This window comes from Zeus faber (genome assembly GCF_960531495.2).
Source record: "Zeus faber genome assembly, chromosome: 20".
NCBI classification, from domain to species: Eukaryota; Metazoa; Chordata; class Actinopteri; order Zeiformes; family Zeidae; genus Zeus; species Zeus faber.
The window spans coordinates 12,327,091-12,344,399 of NC_137207.1; the positions used below are offsets into that span (position 1 = coordinate 12,327,091).

The window sequence follows — 17,309 nt, forward strand, 5'->3', positions numbered from 1 at the left end:
TGTTTCAGATGCTTTTAGCCTCAAAGATGCCAAGATTAAAAAAAAAAAAAAAAACGCAGAGCAATGGACAATTGGGATCTGGCCCTGCAGGCTGGACTCATAATAACATTCAGTTCCCATTCCATGTATACCGTCAGGCTTCTTTCTAATACTGCCTCAGTACTGATACTTCTTGGGTATAAAAAAACGAACAATAACGCATGTATTGTAAAAACCACACCGGTACAATCTTCAATTACCCATCCCTATTTCCAAGTGTTACAAGATGACCATGGAGGGTAAAATAGAACCTTTAACTAAGTGTTGCTTATTTGCCAATGCAGATGGATATTTGGCTGGTAGCTGGTTTTAAATCCCCACCACAGTGTTACATCGTTCTTATATATATCTGTAACATTCTCCTAAACCTTTATCCTCTCTAAACTCTTAAATACCGACATTCTTTACTTGTGCAAAAATGTTCCTCTATACGTAACCAACCGCCAAAGCAGCGATTCTTTGTACATTCCCATCTGATCGCTCTTCCAGACGGTTTCGGAATCGGGAGCGAAAATCAAAGCGAGACACAAATACACTAAAGCATTACTATCTAGACTAAGCAAATGGAAATCCCCGCCTTTAAATGTGAATTTACATGTGGTAATCCAATAATCTGCAATGGTTCACCAGGTCAGCGAGGCGTAACTACCGCCAACCCGCCAGGCTCCAAACATCTACTCAAGATACTTCTTATATCGTAGGAATAAAATGCATGTATTATATCACCCTTAAAAACATCTCTATGCTCAGTTTAGGCCGAAAACACATCGCCGCCAATGAAACTGTATTATTCCCGCAGCGACATGAAAGAGCGATTTCGCTTCGGGCCCGACCGAACACGAGAGCACTGTACACCGACATGTGACACACAAAGCAGCCACGAGACGCACAAAAAGAACCATCTGTTCTTTTCGCAATATTGCATCAACTCCAAAATGTCCCTTTTTTGATCCACAAGTGTCTTGGTGAAGTTAATACAATCTATAATATGTAACCGCTAGGAATTACATTTGCTACAGTCATTTTGACGTTTATAGAGCTCAACAGCGAGTTTCCAGAAGTGAAAATCCCGCTCGGATTCCTATGCCGAATCCGGGATTTTGGTGATTAGCGATAATGTCATAACCATCCAAGGTAGACTCACCGCGAGCTATGAGATTGTGAAACGATGCTACACGCTCGTGTCGAAGCCACAAGTCCATATGACATCAACATGTTTCATTCCCGATGTCCTGGAGAAGTACTACGCTACACACAATCCTACTGTGTGACCGCAACGTCTCTGAGTGGTGAAGCTCGCCGTTACCATGGAAATGTTTTACCGCCCATGTTGGCGAGTGAGTTACCGCTACCACCGAACAAAAAGCACTTTATATATACACGCAAGACACAACATACAATATATTACAACACTATTATTAACAATATAAACACTATAATAACGACAAAGGTTAAATTTAAGAAGAAGCGCGCTAAGCTATCGTTAGGTTGGAAGTCGTTGGAAAGGTATCTTTTGCAATGGTTTATGGGATGAGTAGTTCCATGTTATGTACATTGTCTTGTACCTTTTTTTTTTCCTCTCCATTTTCTCAGTTTTATTTGCTCCTCATCAAATGTTTTATGGTCACAATTCATCTCGTAGTTGGTTGGCTTGGTTCCAGGCTCAAAAACCCTTGTAAAATATAAGGATTTTCCGGAACGTCAGCCGAGTGGACGACTGGGGAACTCACCTCCGGGAAGGGAGCCGTTCAAAAAGCATGCGCATCACTGTTGAGCTCTATAGTACAGTATGCAGTGATTATCTACGCGATACAGACCAGGGCAACAAAGCTGGTGCTGCGCGATCTAAATGAAATGAAATATACATTTGAACGATTCAACCCCATATGCATTTTCTCTAGGGTTGCCAGAGTTGCTCTGCAAGTTAAAAGCTCTGAGTGCGTGTGTTGTTTTGCCCACAGGTCTGTGCGCTGATGTCAGCGGTCGTGACAACTGGTTATTTGTGTGTCAGTTATTTAGGCGAGGTCCATGTTAAGTTAAAACCCTGAAGAACTAATCCTGATTGGTGCTAAGCCCTTCTAATCGTACTGTAAATAAACGGCTCTGGACCGCCCCGTCCGGCCACGGCAGCGCGCCACCACCAGCGAGGGGGGATGGAAAGACCCAAAAGTCCAAGAAGTTGTGGCTGTACAAGATAGAAGCGCACATCTTGCTGTTGTTTTTCCGTTTCGTAGGCTGAGAAAGCGGTGGGTACTTGCAACACCACGACTTGGAGCATCGTACTGAGCTACCGTGAGTCTATTATACACAGGGTCAAAAAGAGGCCGGAATCGTCGGAAAAACCTCTCCTCGCCTACGCCGTTAGAGTCCCAGCTCAGTTCGTTCCTTTAGGGGTCTGCTGTCCTGTAGCATCGCAGCCCGACTACGGTTGTATGACGGTCGGCCACTGACACACAGCGCGGCAGTGGAGTGTCAATGAATACTCCTTTATACTGAGTGCAAAATGCTTAAGAACCATACGATACCGGTTGCCAAGCCAGCCATCTTAACTTTGGTTTACATGTCTCTGGGTTTGCTCAGGTAACGCGTTATGTGGTTTGTAACTTGGATTGGAACACTCCTCTCCAAGCTTTTTCCAAGCGGAACCTTTCCAGACAAAATGTGTGAACTTGTCAAACCACGTGAGCTGACGGGACCACATTTTCAGGGCATGAAACAAACCTTTTTGTAAAAAAATTTTTTTTTTTTTTTTTTTAATTGAACTAACCGATAAGATTCACAATTTTACCAGCACACGCCTTATCCGAGCAAACACTTCAGCTTTAAGCAGAGGAAATACTAGCCTGCACGCAGAGTGACTACCTGTTGGCTAAGACGGGAGGCTCCTTCTAGCCGAAACCTGCACGCATCTGGACTGTGGCGAAGGTTCATTTCAAGCTTCGGGCGGCTCACCAGAGTGAGAGCAAAGCACAAACTGTGACCGGTTATAGTTGATTGTATCATCAGCATAAAATATTTAAGATATACACTTAGCTCTGTGTTCAAGCACCTCATTGAGAGAGAATGTGAGTGCACCGGGTGGCCAAGCTCAACAAAACCTTAACACCGATGGAAAATGCTAGGGATGCACCGATTGTGAAATTCTGGGCCAAGGCCGACGTTTAAAATAACAATTTGGCCGATAGCCTATGTCGAAACCGATGTTTTTCCAGGTTCCCGTGAATGCAGCATCGCTTACAGTTTTCCGAATTCCAATGAAGGCCGCGTCGCTCCCTGCTTGGAGCGCCGCAGAGAGCCGTGTGGCGTCGCTCTCTCGGGCCGATAAAGAAATTAGAAAGAAAAAATGCTAAAATGGGTCACCACATGGCGACCATTAATATACCTGGCCGCCTCGCCCAAGTCAATTCTATGTGTGGGAAACACTGGATAAACGTCGGCCACTGCCGGTGAATGTCATCTAATTTGTGGATAGGCCGATAGCAGTCAACAAGGAGAATATCGGCCAATACCGATGTATGGCCGATAAATCGGTGCATCCCTAGAAAATGCCCTTAACTTGAATGAATTGATTCCACTCAGGAAAGTCTACTTTTTGATGTGTTGATCTTATATTGAATAGTAGATAGAACACTCAGAACAAGAGTAGAACAGATGGAACCTCTTCTATCAACACCTACAGTCGAGATTTGCTAAATGAAGACTTTTCGTGACATTGAAAACTTAGGAGCCCCGGATGACTGAACCGGGGGTGGAAAGACTATCTAAAATGAGAATCCAACATTAAAATGTTGGAAAAATTAAAAAAAGTGAAAGAAATGAAATGAAATGAAAGAAAATCATACAGACTCGGACTTGGCTTGGCAGATAAACCCAGAGATGAATAAAAAATATATTTACAATCAACAAGTGCAATTGAGGGAAAGCCACCGTTCGCTTTCTAAGCAGAAATCAAGTGAAGTATTCAGCTGAGCGAAGGCCAATGGCCCTCGTTGGTGTTTATATCTCTATATGATAGTTTTTGTGCTTTTAACCTCATGGGGGAAAAGGTGTGGGCTACTCATGTTGGGAGTGAGAGGATCATAAGTATGACATGGGTGCTGGGGTTAAGGGGGAGAGGGGGTGCTCAAATTTAGTTTTTTGTTTTGTTTTTTCTTTGTTTTTGCTTAAATTCGTCATTGTGCAAAGGAAATGAGAACACGCCAGTGTCAGCACTGAGATCGTTGGCCATTACAGTAGAATTATGCGTCAACCAGTGGGTAAGAATAACGGGGCTACATCGCAAGGTTACAATGGACGTGGTTAATTAATCACATGGTTCTCATTGGACGATTTGCACAGCTTCCGAATTTCTGTCTTTTGAACCACGAAAACGGACCCTTCTGGGGTTTAGGGTCGGGGACCCGTGAAATAACCCCCAAAACGTAGACCGTTACCCGTCCCCAAACCCCTGGCCGGCCGTGCCGCCCGCTCAGGCCACGGCGGGTGAGGTGCTCCAGAAGCACCACCTGCGGCGCGACTGGTGCTTGTTGGCGATCACATCCTCCTTCTCCCGCTCCTTCTTGGCGCGCTGGTAGTTGTCCTCCTCTTTCAGGTACCACACCGGGGGCCACCGGTTCTTCTCAAAGTACTCCTGGTTCTCTGTGAGACGGGAAAATACAACATGGGAGATAATAGTAATATAATATAAATAACAATCGTTTTCATTTTGAATGTGGGGAAACGGGTTACACACCTGAGGACTTGGACTTGATCTCTTTGCGGTAGTTAGCACACACACTGTTGTAATGGGTGCAGATGTGGTGTAAGCACCAGGCGGCGAGCTGGTTAGCGTTGTGGAACTGGTGAGGAGACAGAACATGTGAAACAAAGTTAATCCTCAGAAAACAGAACTTTCACATGCCTGGCTACGATTCCCCAATTTCTACACGATCAGTGCATCGGTGCATTGCATCGGTGACGTCAGCATTGTCCGTAGCAATCTCCCCAGCTTCCTCCATTAGTTAGATGCAGCGGCAATAAAGATCTGTGTTTTGAAAGCCGCTTGTTAAATTCCCATTTGACTTTCACGAGACCTTTTTTTGGAGCCATGCTCACTCTGTCACCTGGTGTCCGCCGCTCTTTTCCTGAAATTTGCAACCCCTCAACCACAAAGATTCCCGTGCAATCGTACTACAGTATTTGCCACCGAAATGCTGCAACACGCGTTATAACAGCGGTTTTTCAGCCGTGGGATCTGGGGAGCCCCAGGGGTCATTCAAGAGGTTCCAGGGGGTCCCCAGGAAAAAAAAAAGATTCATATTAAAACATCGCCATTATTTCATTGACAAAATGTCAGAACTATTGGAGAATGTACAATGATGACTGTTTTGATCCTAGTTTCAATGTTATCTCCCTGACTATAGTTTAGACAGATATGGAGATCTGGACTAAGTCATATCTAACAATAAAAATCTTTTCAGATTAGGGTCCTGGAGACGAATTCTTGGTCCTGGATATGAAAAAATGTTGATAATCATTATACAATACATAGACACTCACAGACACAATCTGGAGATCCAGTGAGTCTTACCAGTGTGTGGATTGTTTTTGGCTTGGGGAGGGCCGATTCCAATACTAATTGCAGTTAAATGTTAATATCAGCCTCCATTATTAGAAAAAAAAATCACATGTAGCTATAACAAAAAAGAATAAAAGGCTGCGTTGGATATTGTGTTGTTGCAGACCTGACCGTACCTGAGCCAGCTCCAGGTAGGTGAGCACATCTCCGTCAATGTCCTGACCCTCTTTATACGCTTTGGTCAGCTCATTGACTGCATACTGCTCTGTAGACAGGGAGAAAAATGGGAGGAGACGGAGAGACAGAGATGGAGTGAGAGAGAGCGAGAGAGAGAGAGAGAGAGAGAGATGGAGAGAGAAAGAGGAGGGGAAGAAGGGAACGGCGGGGGAGGAGGAGTGGGCCAGCGGTGAGACATGGGGAAGGTAAGGGACACAAAGAAGGTGAAGGTGTAACAGGGTTATAAAATGGGAGGGGGGAAAAAAAGCAAGGAGAATGATGTAGAGACAGATTGAAACAGCGGGAGATGGATGGATAAAGAACAAGGTGGAGGGACCCGCAGAGCGAGCGAGGGGGAGGAAGAGAGAGAGAGAGAGAGAGAGCGAGAGATGACGTCGGTTTCCCTCATACATAAATCATCAAGTGTTTTATAACCTGAGAGGGCAGACGCACACGCAAACTCACAGACCCTTTACACACACACACACACACACACACACACACACACACACACACACACACACACACACACACACACACACACACACACACACACACACACACACACACACGCACACACAAAGGGGCGAGTCCCTAATCCCGGATGCATTCATACAGTGATCACAATCAAATCATCCCAGAAGAACGCCAGACATTGAATTGGAATGAGATCTGTACCATGGACTCTATTGGACACGGGAACAACGGGTAAATAAATAATAATAAATAAATTCCGGCGCCACTGAATTCATTCAAATTGTCCAGACGGTCGCAATGTAATTCATCTCACATGTATTATATATTTTAAAGCTGGGCAAAGGAAATGACGATTGATGTACACAAACGAGACTTTGATATATCACTGTCACCGGTAATAATTAATGGTGTTTTTCACTTCGGGGAACCCCAAAACAACCACCCACCCAAATCTCCACTGTATTGCCGAGAGCAGTTTAGGGAATGTTACTATAAAACCATACTTCTGGTCTGAAATCTTCACACTACGTCCCCCTCCTCTACCTGTGAGGGCGATGAGTCGAGGAAGGCACAGTCTGTTGGCCAGAGCGGTCAGCTCCATGGGGTCCAGGTCCAGGGTAGGGGCCAGGATGTTGGTGTACAGGTACTCCAGCACGGCCTGCATGCACCCGCGACTGGTGTTTGGGAACACCACCTGAAAGTGCACAACGCACACACACACACGCACGCACGCACACACACACACACACACACACACACACACACACACACACACACATACACATCATTACATTACATCTGTGAAACTGCCTCAAGTCAATGGGTTGATGCTCTAGAGTTGCCAGTTCAGCCAACTGGGTTTTGTTGAGTTGTAATGTTTGGGGGCGTCGCAGTTCATACCTGGCAACCCCCCCCCCCCCACACACACAACTGATTTGAGGCAGCACTGCACAGCTGATTATCACTGATAGTCTAAAATTGTTCCGAATGTAGCAGCAATTTAAAATAATCAATCTTAATTTGAAGTTTTTGTTTGCATCGCTTCAATAACTCAGCTTTTTGAGATGCTGAGAGGTGTATTTCCCCGATTCCACATGCAGCAGAACACAGCAAGCAGCTCGTCGCTATCTCTGTACTGGACACACAGGCGTGATATTGGTATTGACCTTCTCGTCTTAATCTGGGTAAGAGAGACAGAAAGCTCATTTCCCAGAAAACTGGAGTATCTGTGCGTGAGTCAGTGTGTGTCAGTGTGTATGCATGACCCAGTGTGTGTTTGTGCAAAGGTGTGTGTGTGTCTGAGGATAAAGACGGAAGATGTATGGACAAGGTTTTCTTAACTTCCATAAATACGTTTTAGCTGTAATGTATATACACTGTATGTGTGTGTGTGTGTGTGTGTGTGTGTGTGTGTGTGTGTGTGTGTGTGTGTGTGTGTGTGTGTGTGAAAAAGAGGCAGCAATGTTTATACAGTATGTATAAGTGTATGTGTGATATGCACATACATAGGTATTCAAATTAGTGTGTGTGTGTGTGTGTGTGTGTGTGTGTGTGTGTGTGTGTGTGTGTGTGTGTGTGTGTGTGTGTGTGCGCGTGTGTGTGCACATGTGTGTGCGTCCGGGAGTGCATTCACATTCAGACCGGAACTAGGACAGTGGCCAGGTTGTTAAAATATACACTTGACCCACTTGTGTGTCCAAAACGGCAGCTTGTAGCCGAATCACAGCATTTAGAGTCGGTGTTCAACTCTCACTGTGTTCAGTCGATGGAAAGGTTCCGTGCAACCAGTTAGGGCCTTCTCTCGCTGGCCTATTTAAAAGTGACTAGGAAGACTATGAAGTTTTTTTTCCCCTCACTTCTAAACACACACATGCACGCACGCACGCACGCACACACACACACACACACACACGACATCTATTCTGTCTCATTAGTGTGATAGAGCTGTCACGTTGTCTTTGCACCGCAGATACCTGGGGCTGAATATCAAACGTCTCAACACTCCCATACACACACACACACACACACACACACACACACACACACACACACACACACAAATGTAGGCCCGTTCAAACACAAAGCGAACCTCTTTTCCTAAAATAACAATGCAGAGAGACGCAGGGCTGTTCGTTCATTGTTCTTCCTCGTTCCATTTATGTGTGTTGAACCTCTGCCCATTGATTTATCCAGAAGTCTGTCATTTCCACCAGCCACCAATTTAATCGCTGCTATTCCTCAGAGGAATCAAGATTGATTGCATGTATGGGTATTTGTGTTCTGTACCCGATTCACATTAAGTTGACATAGTAGTCCCACATAATATACAGTATATATATATATATATATATATAAAATAGAGAGGGGGAGAGCGAAAGAGAGAGAGAGAATTTGTAAATGTTTTAAAATATGCGTGGTTTTTTTTTAATTCACTGAAAAATGAGTGTGTTCTTACTTCATTGTTGGCACTCTCCATGAAGGACCCTCCGAACAAAGCAGCCATCCAATCACAGCTGGAGATCAGCAGCGGCTTGTGGCCGTTGATGGTGCCGTCGTCCAATCGAAACGTGACGTCTGTAAGGAGTCAGCCCGCACTTATTATGATCGTTTTACTTTATTTTATCCACTACGTTCTTTTTCCAAACAGCCCTAATTGAGAAAACCTAGAATCCTAAAATCACGTTTTAGTACCCCCTGATCATTGTCATGTTGATGTCTCACATTTTTCTCTATTTTGGGGCTATTTTGATGGCTTCAAATTAAAGCTTAAAACTTAAAATGATCTCTTGGTCCGGCTATACGTATTTAACCGTAGTAACAGGTATTATGATATTGTTACATTATTATTGGTAATTCCATTTGAAAAGGCAGTAGCACCATTGCTTCAACATGGAATTAACAAATACAAAATACAATTACTAGGGGAATTACTTTTGTACAAACCACCAACCCCCGCAGAGAGATACCTGTGAAGGTGTTTTTGGTCAGGCACTCCTTGATGCGGTTAGCCTTGCGGACGTGGAACGCCTTGGTGATCTCCTGGTTCATGAAGCCCTCCTTGTTCATGATGTTCTCCACCATCATCCTCAGGTCGAACACTTCCAGGATCTCGGCGATCTGAGCGATCTTCATCAGGTCCTTCTCCCTCTCATCCAGCTCCCCCGTGTACAGAAACCTGCCATTTGAAAAGCGGAATGTCGAAAATAGAAGTTCTCCCGGTGCTACTGAAGAAAGAAAGCTTCTATACAGTCCTATTAGTCATGAGCAGTTAATTATAACCGGAAGCCCTGGCTCTCAGGAGCGCTATCGTGAAGCCTTTTGCTCTACAAAGTAAAAACAAACAAACAATCAAAGTCAAGCTGATCCAGAGGGTCTCAACGAGGGGTCCGGGGCCTCCTGGGGTCCTTTGTGAGGTCCCCATTAAAATGACTAATAGTTAAATTGTTATTTACAAGACATTAGCACCATTATAGAATGTACAATAATTATTGTTTTGATCATAGTTTCACTGTTATCTCCCTAACTATAGTATAGACATATATGGAGGTTCGGACTAAATCATAACTAACAATACAAATGTTCTCAGTTCCGTGTCCCAGAGAGGGGTCTGTGGCCTAATGGGGATGGCACTGTGAATAACCTACAACAGTTTATGTTACTACAGGATAATATCCAAAAAATTGTATTATGTGACCATGGTGCATACCGTCATTTATTTCGAAAGCATCAGTAAGTATGCAGTCATGGAAAAAAAGACAAGCAAATTCAATGAAGACAAGTACAGTAAGTGAACTGTACGGACCTGAGCACGGCGCTAAAGGGGCCGAGCTGGATGGAATAGTCCATCTTGACCACGGTCATGGGGGCCAGCGTGCCGGTGACGGGGTTGTGAACGTTCTCCTTGTGAATGCTGTAGAAAGCCTTACTCCACGAGGCCAGAGACAGCTTGGTGCGGCGGTGCTTCCCGCTGAAACTCATCATCCGCAGGGTGCCGTCGCTCTGAGAGAGAGGGTCAAACGCATAGGTTGGTTGGTTGATTAGTTGATTGATTGATTGATTAAATTATTGAATTATTCATTCATCCATCCATTCATTCATTCATTCCTTCATTGGGTGTTTGGTTGGTCGGTTGATTCAATGGTTGGTTGGTTGGTTGGTTGGTTAGTTGACTGGGTGTTTGGTTGGTTGATTTAAAAAGAAGATTTAGATGGCCATTTTTTGAGCGTAATGATAAAGAAAAAATAAAATGAAATATAAAAAAAAAAAAACTTTGTAACCGAGCTGAAAGATCGCAACCCACGCTGAATGCGCCCGCGTACCTTGGATGCTCTCAGCGAGCAGGGCGACAGGTTGGGCATCACAGCGACCTCCTCCTCAGTGTCCAAACTCAGAGTCCTCATCAGATGGTCTCTGCCGTGCCGCTCCGTCACCACCAGACACTGGGACTCGTCAGAGAAATCCATCTGAAGCGGCACAGAAAGGAGGCGTCGCTCTTACGTGGATGCTGTGATAAACCGCGATATGACGTACAAATGGTGAAACTAAACATTTTCCTTCTTCTCAGTTTCTCAGTGTAGGATGTAACAGGATATTAGGCACATCTGTAGACACTGAAACAAGTTTTCAAGGTGACACACAAATACATACGCACACGCTGTAACACATGGGCGCCCAATGACAGCTGGGATTGGCTCCAGCCCCCCCGCGGCCCCACGAGCAAAGCGGTATAGATAATGGATGGATGGATGTAACACATGGGCCACATCCCAAAAGGGATAATCATTCTATTTTTTTTCCCCCAGAAATTCCCTTTTGCATGCTCTTCTATTCTGGACGAGATGCGAGAAGCAGCGTAAACCAGCCGCCAAAGCAGCAGCAGGAGGAAGGTCAGATCAGTGTTACATAACCAGAAAAGGAAGACCTCCATGTGTCACACCAATAACTGTACAATTTGGACAACACACCTCGGTAATAGTTTGTACAGAGTGCAAACCGATTACAGCGGTGCAATTACTAAAAATCTGGCAACTAAAAGCCTGGCCAAGTATAATTAATATGATGGGGGCGGGGGTCTTGATTGATGGTTGACATCGAATTGAACGACTCCAAAGCAGATCGCCGTCCAACTTCAACACCGCTCCTTTCGCTTCACCGCTTCCTGGTGTACCTCCCTTTAAAGGTGCAGCGAGGTTTGAGACAGTTACACACACACACAAACACATACACACACACACCTGAAAGAGGTCATAAAACTTGGAGGACGAGGTGGAGAGGTAGATCTTGTGCGCGAAGACCTGGGTGTGATCTTGGAGGACAAACAGGACGTCGGCGCAGAGGGGGCTCTCCAGCAGGAGACGGGCCCCCCGGGACCGGCTGCCAGGGAGGGCCTCGGGTATTTTGATGAGAGGAGGCGGAGCTTTAGGAGGGAGGAACGGGGCCTGCAGGAGGGGCTTCTGGACCTGGAAAGAGGGAGAGTGGAAAAGGGATGAAAGAAAGAGAGAATGGCATGTAACAGTTCAGGGACCCCAGTTCCATGGAGTCCCTGAATCCTTATTTCATTTCCACGATGTTAGCACCTTCAGAGAATGTACAGTAATGACTGTTTTCATCCTAGTTTCACTCTTGTCTCCAAAACACACAAAATGATATTTAAGAATAAAAATTCCCACATAGTGGTCCTAGAGAATAAATCTTATCAAATTGGGTCTCTGACCTAATGCGTATCAAATTGAAGGTCCTTGTTATGAAAAAGCTCCAACATCACGGGGATACAGCGTACACTGTATACTGCTGTTGTATTGGTGTTATATAAACTCCAATGCCAGTAACACACATTGAATTTAAACTGAATTGATGGAGAGACCGAGCGAGAGAGAAAGAGAGAGAGAGAGAGAGAGAGCGAGCGAGAGAAACAGTAATGACAATCTTGTTGACAATGTTCCAACAGCGAGCGGGACAAGTTGTCAAATTCACATCATGTCATTTATGGCTGTCCTAAGCGTCAAGGTTGAAATTGCAAGGGAAAATTCTAAGTGAAAGAAAAAAAAAAAAAACCCCAACATCCCGGTTTCTGGTCTGGTACCTTACGCAGATGCGACTTCCAGAACTGCAGGTGTCTCCGCGAAATGAGAGCCGCCCGTATGGCGTTATCAAAGATGTCCTTGATGCCGAACTGGTCAAAGACGCTGGTTTCGTAATACGGGATGCCCAGCTCCTTGGCCACCTCTCTGCCACTCTCCGGTGGCAAGATGTCCCCTGGTTTAATAGGCCTGTATAAATTACGAGGGGAGAAAAGGGATACGTCCGTTTTTTAATTTCAGTTATAAATGGTGTTGTCCTTCTATTTTGTCTGCATAGAGGGCTTAGAAATGTCAAAAGGGGAGTTACTATGGTAGCATACACTGTCATTCCTGCTACTTGCAGCTTGCAGAAGTACATGATTATAATAAATATATAAGAGGCTTTCAAAATAAGTGGATAGCCATCGGTGCCGCATTCCACGGATGGAAGCTTGTGACAAGATCATCACAGACACTGACATAAAAGGGCATCATTTAGGTGAATTATATGGAAAGTGTAGTCTTGGGATGTCATTTGAGTTATAAAAACAGATAAAAAAGGACCCTATACGCCTCTAAATGAAGAATCTCCCTGCAAAAAGCATCCATAATATAGAATACAATAAACATTTCGGAAATTCACATATTTAATTCTGATATTTTTAATATATATATATATATATATATATATATATATAAAATGTATTTATTTTGTACTAATTATTTTCTATTTATTATTGATGTATTTATTTATTTTCATTCTGAGCCCACCTTGCCAGCGGCCTCCTGGCCCTGTTCACGGCCTCCAGGTCGGCGTATCTTAGGTCCAGTTGGCAGCCGACCAGGATGACAGGGGTGCGTGGGCAGAAGTGCTTGATCTCCAGGTACCACATGGTCTTGACGTGGTACAGAGAGTTGGGGTTGGCTATCGAGAAGCACAGCACCACCACGTCCGACCTGTCAAGAGGGGAAAGACGAGAAACAGAGACGAGGAAAGGGTGTAAAGCAAAAACGGAAATTAGTGATGGGAGGGGGAGGAGGGTAGGAATACACACATGCGGGTCGGTACAAAAATCGAGCAGTGATCCAGAAAGCACCTGTGTTCAGACGCTCCATCAGTGTGGGCTCTCTTGCTGTTGCTCTTCTCAGAGGCCGGGTCGGAGCAGAATTTGGGATTCTGAGCCACACGGCATAGCTAACAGGGGCCAAGGGCAAGGTAACGCCAGAGCACATTCCGTAACATGCTGGAACCGACCACGGCGTGTGCATGTGTTAGAGAGTGTAGGACATTCCTGATAAGTTTACTTCAGATCAGTATGGATAAGTTGTAATAATGCCACGAAACCCTATGTTTTTCATATAAAAATATAAATAATATAATAAAGTATAATATCCTTATAATATTATTATATTTGATGGGGAATCGGTAATTGTGATGGACGACATTTATTTGATGGATTTTGATATGTTTGTATGACATGCTTAATTTAATATGCTGATAGTCTAGGTGCAATGGGAAAAAGCAGTGACCAAATTGTAAAAGTATTCTCCCTCAGCTAGGTTAGTAGGTAAATCCATGAAAACCTCTCCACAATATTGACAATAAATATGTAGTATTTGCACTGTATGTCGAGTTGAACTAGAAATGGCGTGACATTACCGTTCCTAACCTTGGCCATGCACATTGGGAGTAAGTGGAGAGAAAAAAAAGCTGACTAGGCTCGGTTCAGTTATCCTCTGCCAAATTGCATTAGAGAGTCCGCACGGTGCGTTGCGTAACAGTAATACTGGAAGGCAAGACGTACAGAGGTCTAAGGGGGAATAGCGAGCGTGGATTACGGTCAAATGACGGGTAACCACCGCTGAACACACAAACACTGCACGTGTTTGTGTGTTCACTGTGCGGCGCATTAGTGCTTTCGTAAAGGGAGATTACGACAAGAAAATAAGTTCTGGATTCTAAAATTGTATTTAACTACATACACATACAACAAACATTCGGATATTAAAATGCTGATACTTACTGTAACAATGCAAAACTCATGTAATCATGCCAACACACACAAATATGCATGGGAACACAGACAGACGCCTCACTGATAAACCCTGAAGCTTCCAGTTTTCACAATGTAGACAACGTTGACACAACCTACCCTCTCAGTGAAGACAATAACAGTAACACACATTGAATTAAACTGAATTGACTTTGTAAATACGGTGATGGTTTCGTATAGTCATGTACTTTAAGTGGCTCGTATCTATTCTCGTCGCAGCTCGTCTTGAAGCCAGCCTCGGATTCATCATTAATTCAGCTGCTTCCTATTTCCGGCCACATGTGATGTGAGGGACATCGTGTCCCTTGGCCCCACAGCGCCGGCTGCCGCAGGTATTCCCTGAGGTAACCTTAAAAGGCCAGGGAGGGAAGGAGTCCAGCAGGACATGGGGCCAACTAGCCACTTAACCGGACCGGGCAGGATTGATGACCCCACAGGATTGATGTCCCGGCATCAACAGACCTGAGATTTAAGGTTGCACTCCAATACTTGCACTTGTGTCAATCGAACCACTCGGCAACCGGAGCTGAGATACTTAAAAAGAAAAAAGGGCCAACGCAAATGGTTCTTTCACCACGATGATATACCGGGGATTATAATATGGTATATAATTACCTAAACATATAATAATACACAGGGCGTGATGTTAAATACCTTCTGCTGGTAATTAGGGGGCTACACACAGTGCCAGCTTCACACTTCACACCTCAGGCAGTGCAATCATACATCTCCATCAACCCAATTCCAAATGGCTTTAGAAATCAACAGTTACAAACACGGATCATAATAAACAGGCTGTAAACAGTAGCATATTTCCTACCTTCCATAGGCGAAGCGTCTGTCTTTATGGTGGTCTCCGAATGTGTCCCACAGCCGGAGCGACACACTGACTTCATCCACCACATCCCTGGAACGCTCCAGGACCTGAGGTAAGCACGCACACACGCACACACACACACACACACACACACACGCGCACACACAACGGCATTTATACATTTGGCATAATTAGTGAATAATTCAAGCTTTTCAGGATGATTTCAACAGATTCCCCCCAGAGATTGTTGAGCGAGTTGACTAAAAAGGAAATCGTAGTTGGGAGCTCAACTACATGCCAGTCCTCCCTTAAAATTCCTCCAGTAAACCCGCGAACAGATTGTTGTTTTGATTTACCATGTAGACTGTTATATTTTCAATCCCTCTATCCATCCATCTGTCCATTCATCAAATTTCCATCATCCATCCATTCATCCACCAACACAATAATCCATCCATCCATCCCTCCATCTAGACATGGAGATTCCTGTGCATTATTCGACTCCCATTCTCACCTTCTCTGTCATCTGTCAAACCTTAGATCATCTATTCAATGACCCGTCACCCATCCCTCAACTCATCCCTCCATCTATACCTCCATCCAAGGACAGTTTTCCCCATTCTCACCTCCTGGCACACTCTGTATTGGTCTATGGCCCAGACGGTGGGTACATGCGTTGCCAGCAGCTGGTACTGGGTCAGGGTGGTGTTGCAGGCCCTGGCACAGATGAGCCTGGTCTTCCCAACGGCATTGTCCCCGACTACCACACACTTAATGGTCTCCACATTTGGCCGCTCGTAGTCCATGCTTCACTTCAAGCTGCCTGTTTAGGACCTAAGAACAAAAGCAGCACGTTGTGTTTTTCCCAGTGCAATCACCCATCACTTGTACACATACAAAAAATAAGAAATCGTTTTAGTCATGTGGACTCTTCTTAACCTCATGGGTGGCACGACAGGTTAAGACCCCATGAAACCCATGGAAATAATAATCACATCTCCCGGGCTGATCTTTGAGTGTTGATAGGTCTATATCAATGTTTTCCCCCCAAATCGGTCGATGGGACCCTCAACGGTGTCTAATAGCAGGTCGCTCACACTGGGCCCGCTGTGCCACCGAATTCCGACCCTTTTGAGATTGTATCTCCCAGTGTGGCCAAGTGGCAACAACAGCACAGGGGACATGATTAATGGTAAAACATACTGTACAGTATGATCACACTCAAGTAATTAGTGGATTATAGGGAAATAATGTCACCTTATGTGTATTGGTACACTCACACATTCACATAACAAATTTATTATTACAATTGTTTTATTTATTATTTATTACTATGGCTTCCCTACTGACATGATGACCCATTTCTCCATGATAAATACAGTATAATGGCATAGTGACCATAAACTTTTATCAGTCCCACGTGACTTAGTGTAATTTTGGACCAATTTTAAATAAAAGTAATATCCAATTTTATCAAAAACTATGTTTTGCAGTTGCCACGGTCCATTCAGAGCATAACATTGGCTATAGTAGGTTGCCTGCATCTTCCTGTTTCTAGTCTCCTGGTTTCGTACTATTTTTTTGGTATAAGATAAATTGACAGTCCATATTATGACCATCCTGTTTTCGAAAACATTTAAAATTTAATTTATTCAAGGCTTAAATGTTTGCCCCATGGGATTGTATTTTAGCACAGTGAGAAGCGGCAGCAGAGTGGTAAGTTTATCGATAGTAAAGCGTTGAGTGAGGTGTGCATGCTGTGAACAGACATAAATGATGGGAACAAATGGTAAATATACCTTTAAACCTACTCTTTAAGGGTTATATAGAACTCTATTTAACCCTACTAGATTTTTCAAGACCTTGCTGATTCCCTGCGGTAAAAATACATTCATACACTCATATTTAACGATGATGATCTTCGACATCATCTTCATCAAGAGCGCATATATGTCATGCGTGCGGTTCTGTCTGTGCGCACTGACAGACCAAGGCATGTAAACACAAGCACTGCTTCTTTGTGTTCCCCTCATTGATTTATCAGCTTCCCTCAAATAGCCCCATCCCAGGAAGCTATTATTGGGGACCTA

At 44.3% G+C, this 17,309-nt stretch overlaps 1 protein-coding gene across 1 annotated transcript; it reads right to left on the reverse strand.

Moving 5' to 3' along the window:
- Positions 1-4,507: 4,507 nt before the first annotated feature.
- rhobtb1 (Rho related BTB domain containing 1) lies at positions 4,508-16,025 on the reverse strand (the record flags this gene model as incomplete). The annotated part of the gene is made up of 13 exons (XM_080020843.1): positions 4,508-4,677; positions 4,772-4,877; positions 5,773-5,861; positions 6,833-6,983; positions 8,745-8,863; positions 9,256-9,464; positions 10,092-10,288; positions 10,609-10,752; positions 11,524-11,748; positions 12,372-12,558; positions 13,120-13,305; positions 15,223-15,326; positions 15,846-16,025. The coding sequence occupies 13 exons, from the start codon at positions 16,023-16,025 to the stop codon at positions 4,508-4,510; spliced, it is 2,067 nt and encodes a 688-aa protein (XP_079876969.1).
- Positions 16,026-17,309: the final 1,284 nt, after the last annotated feature.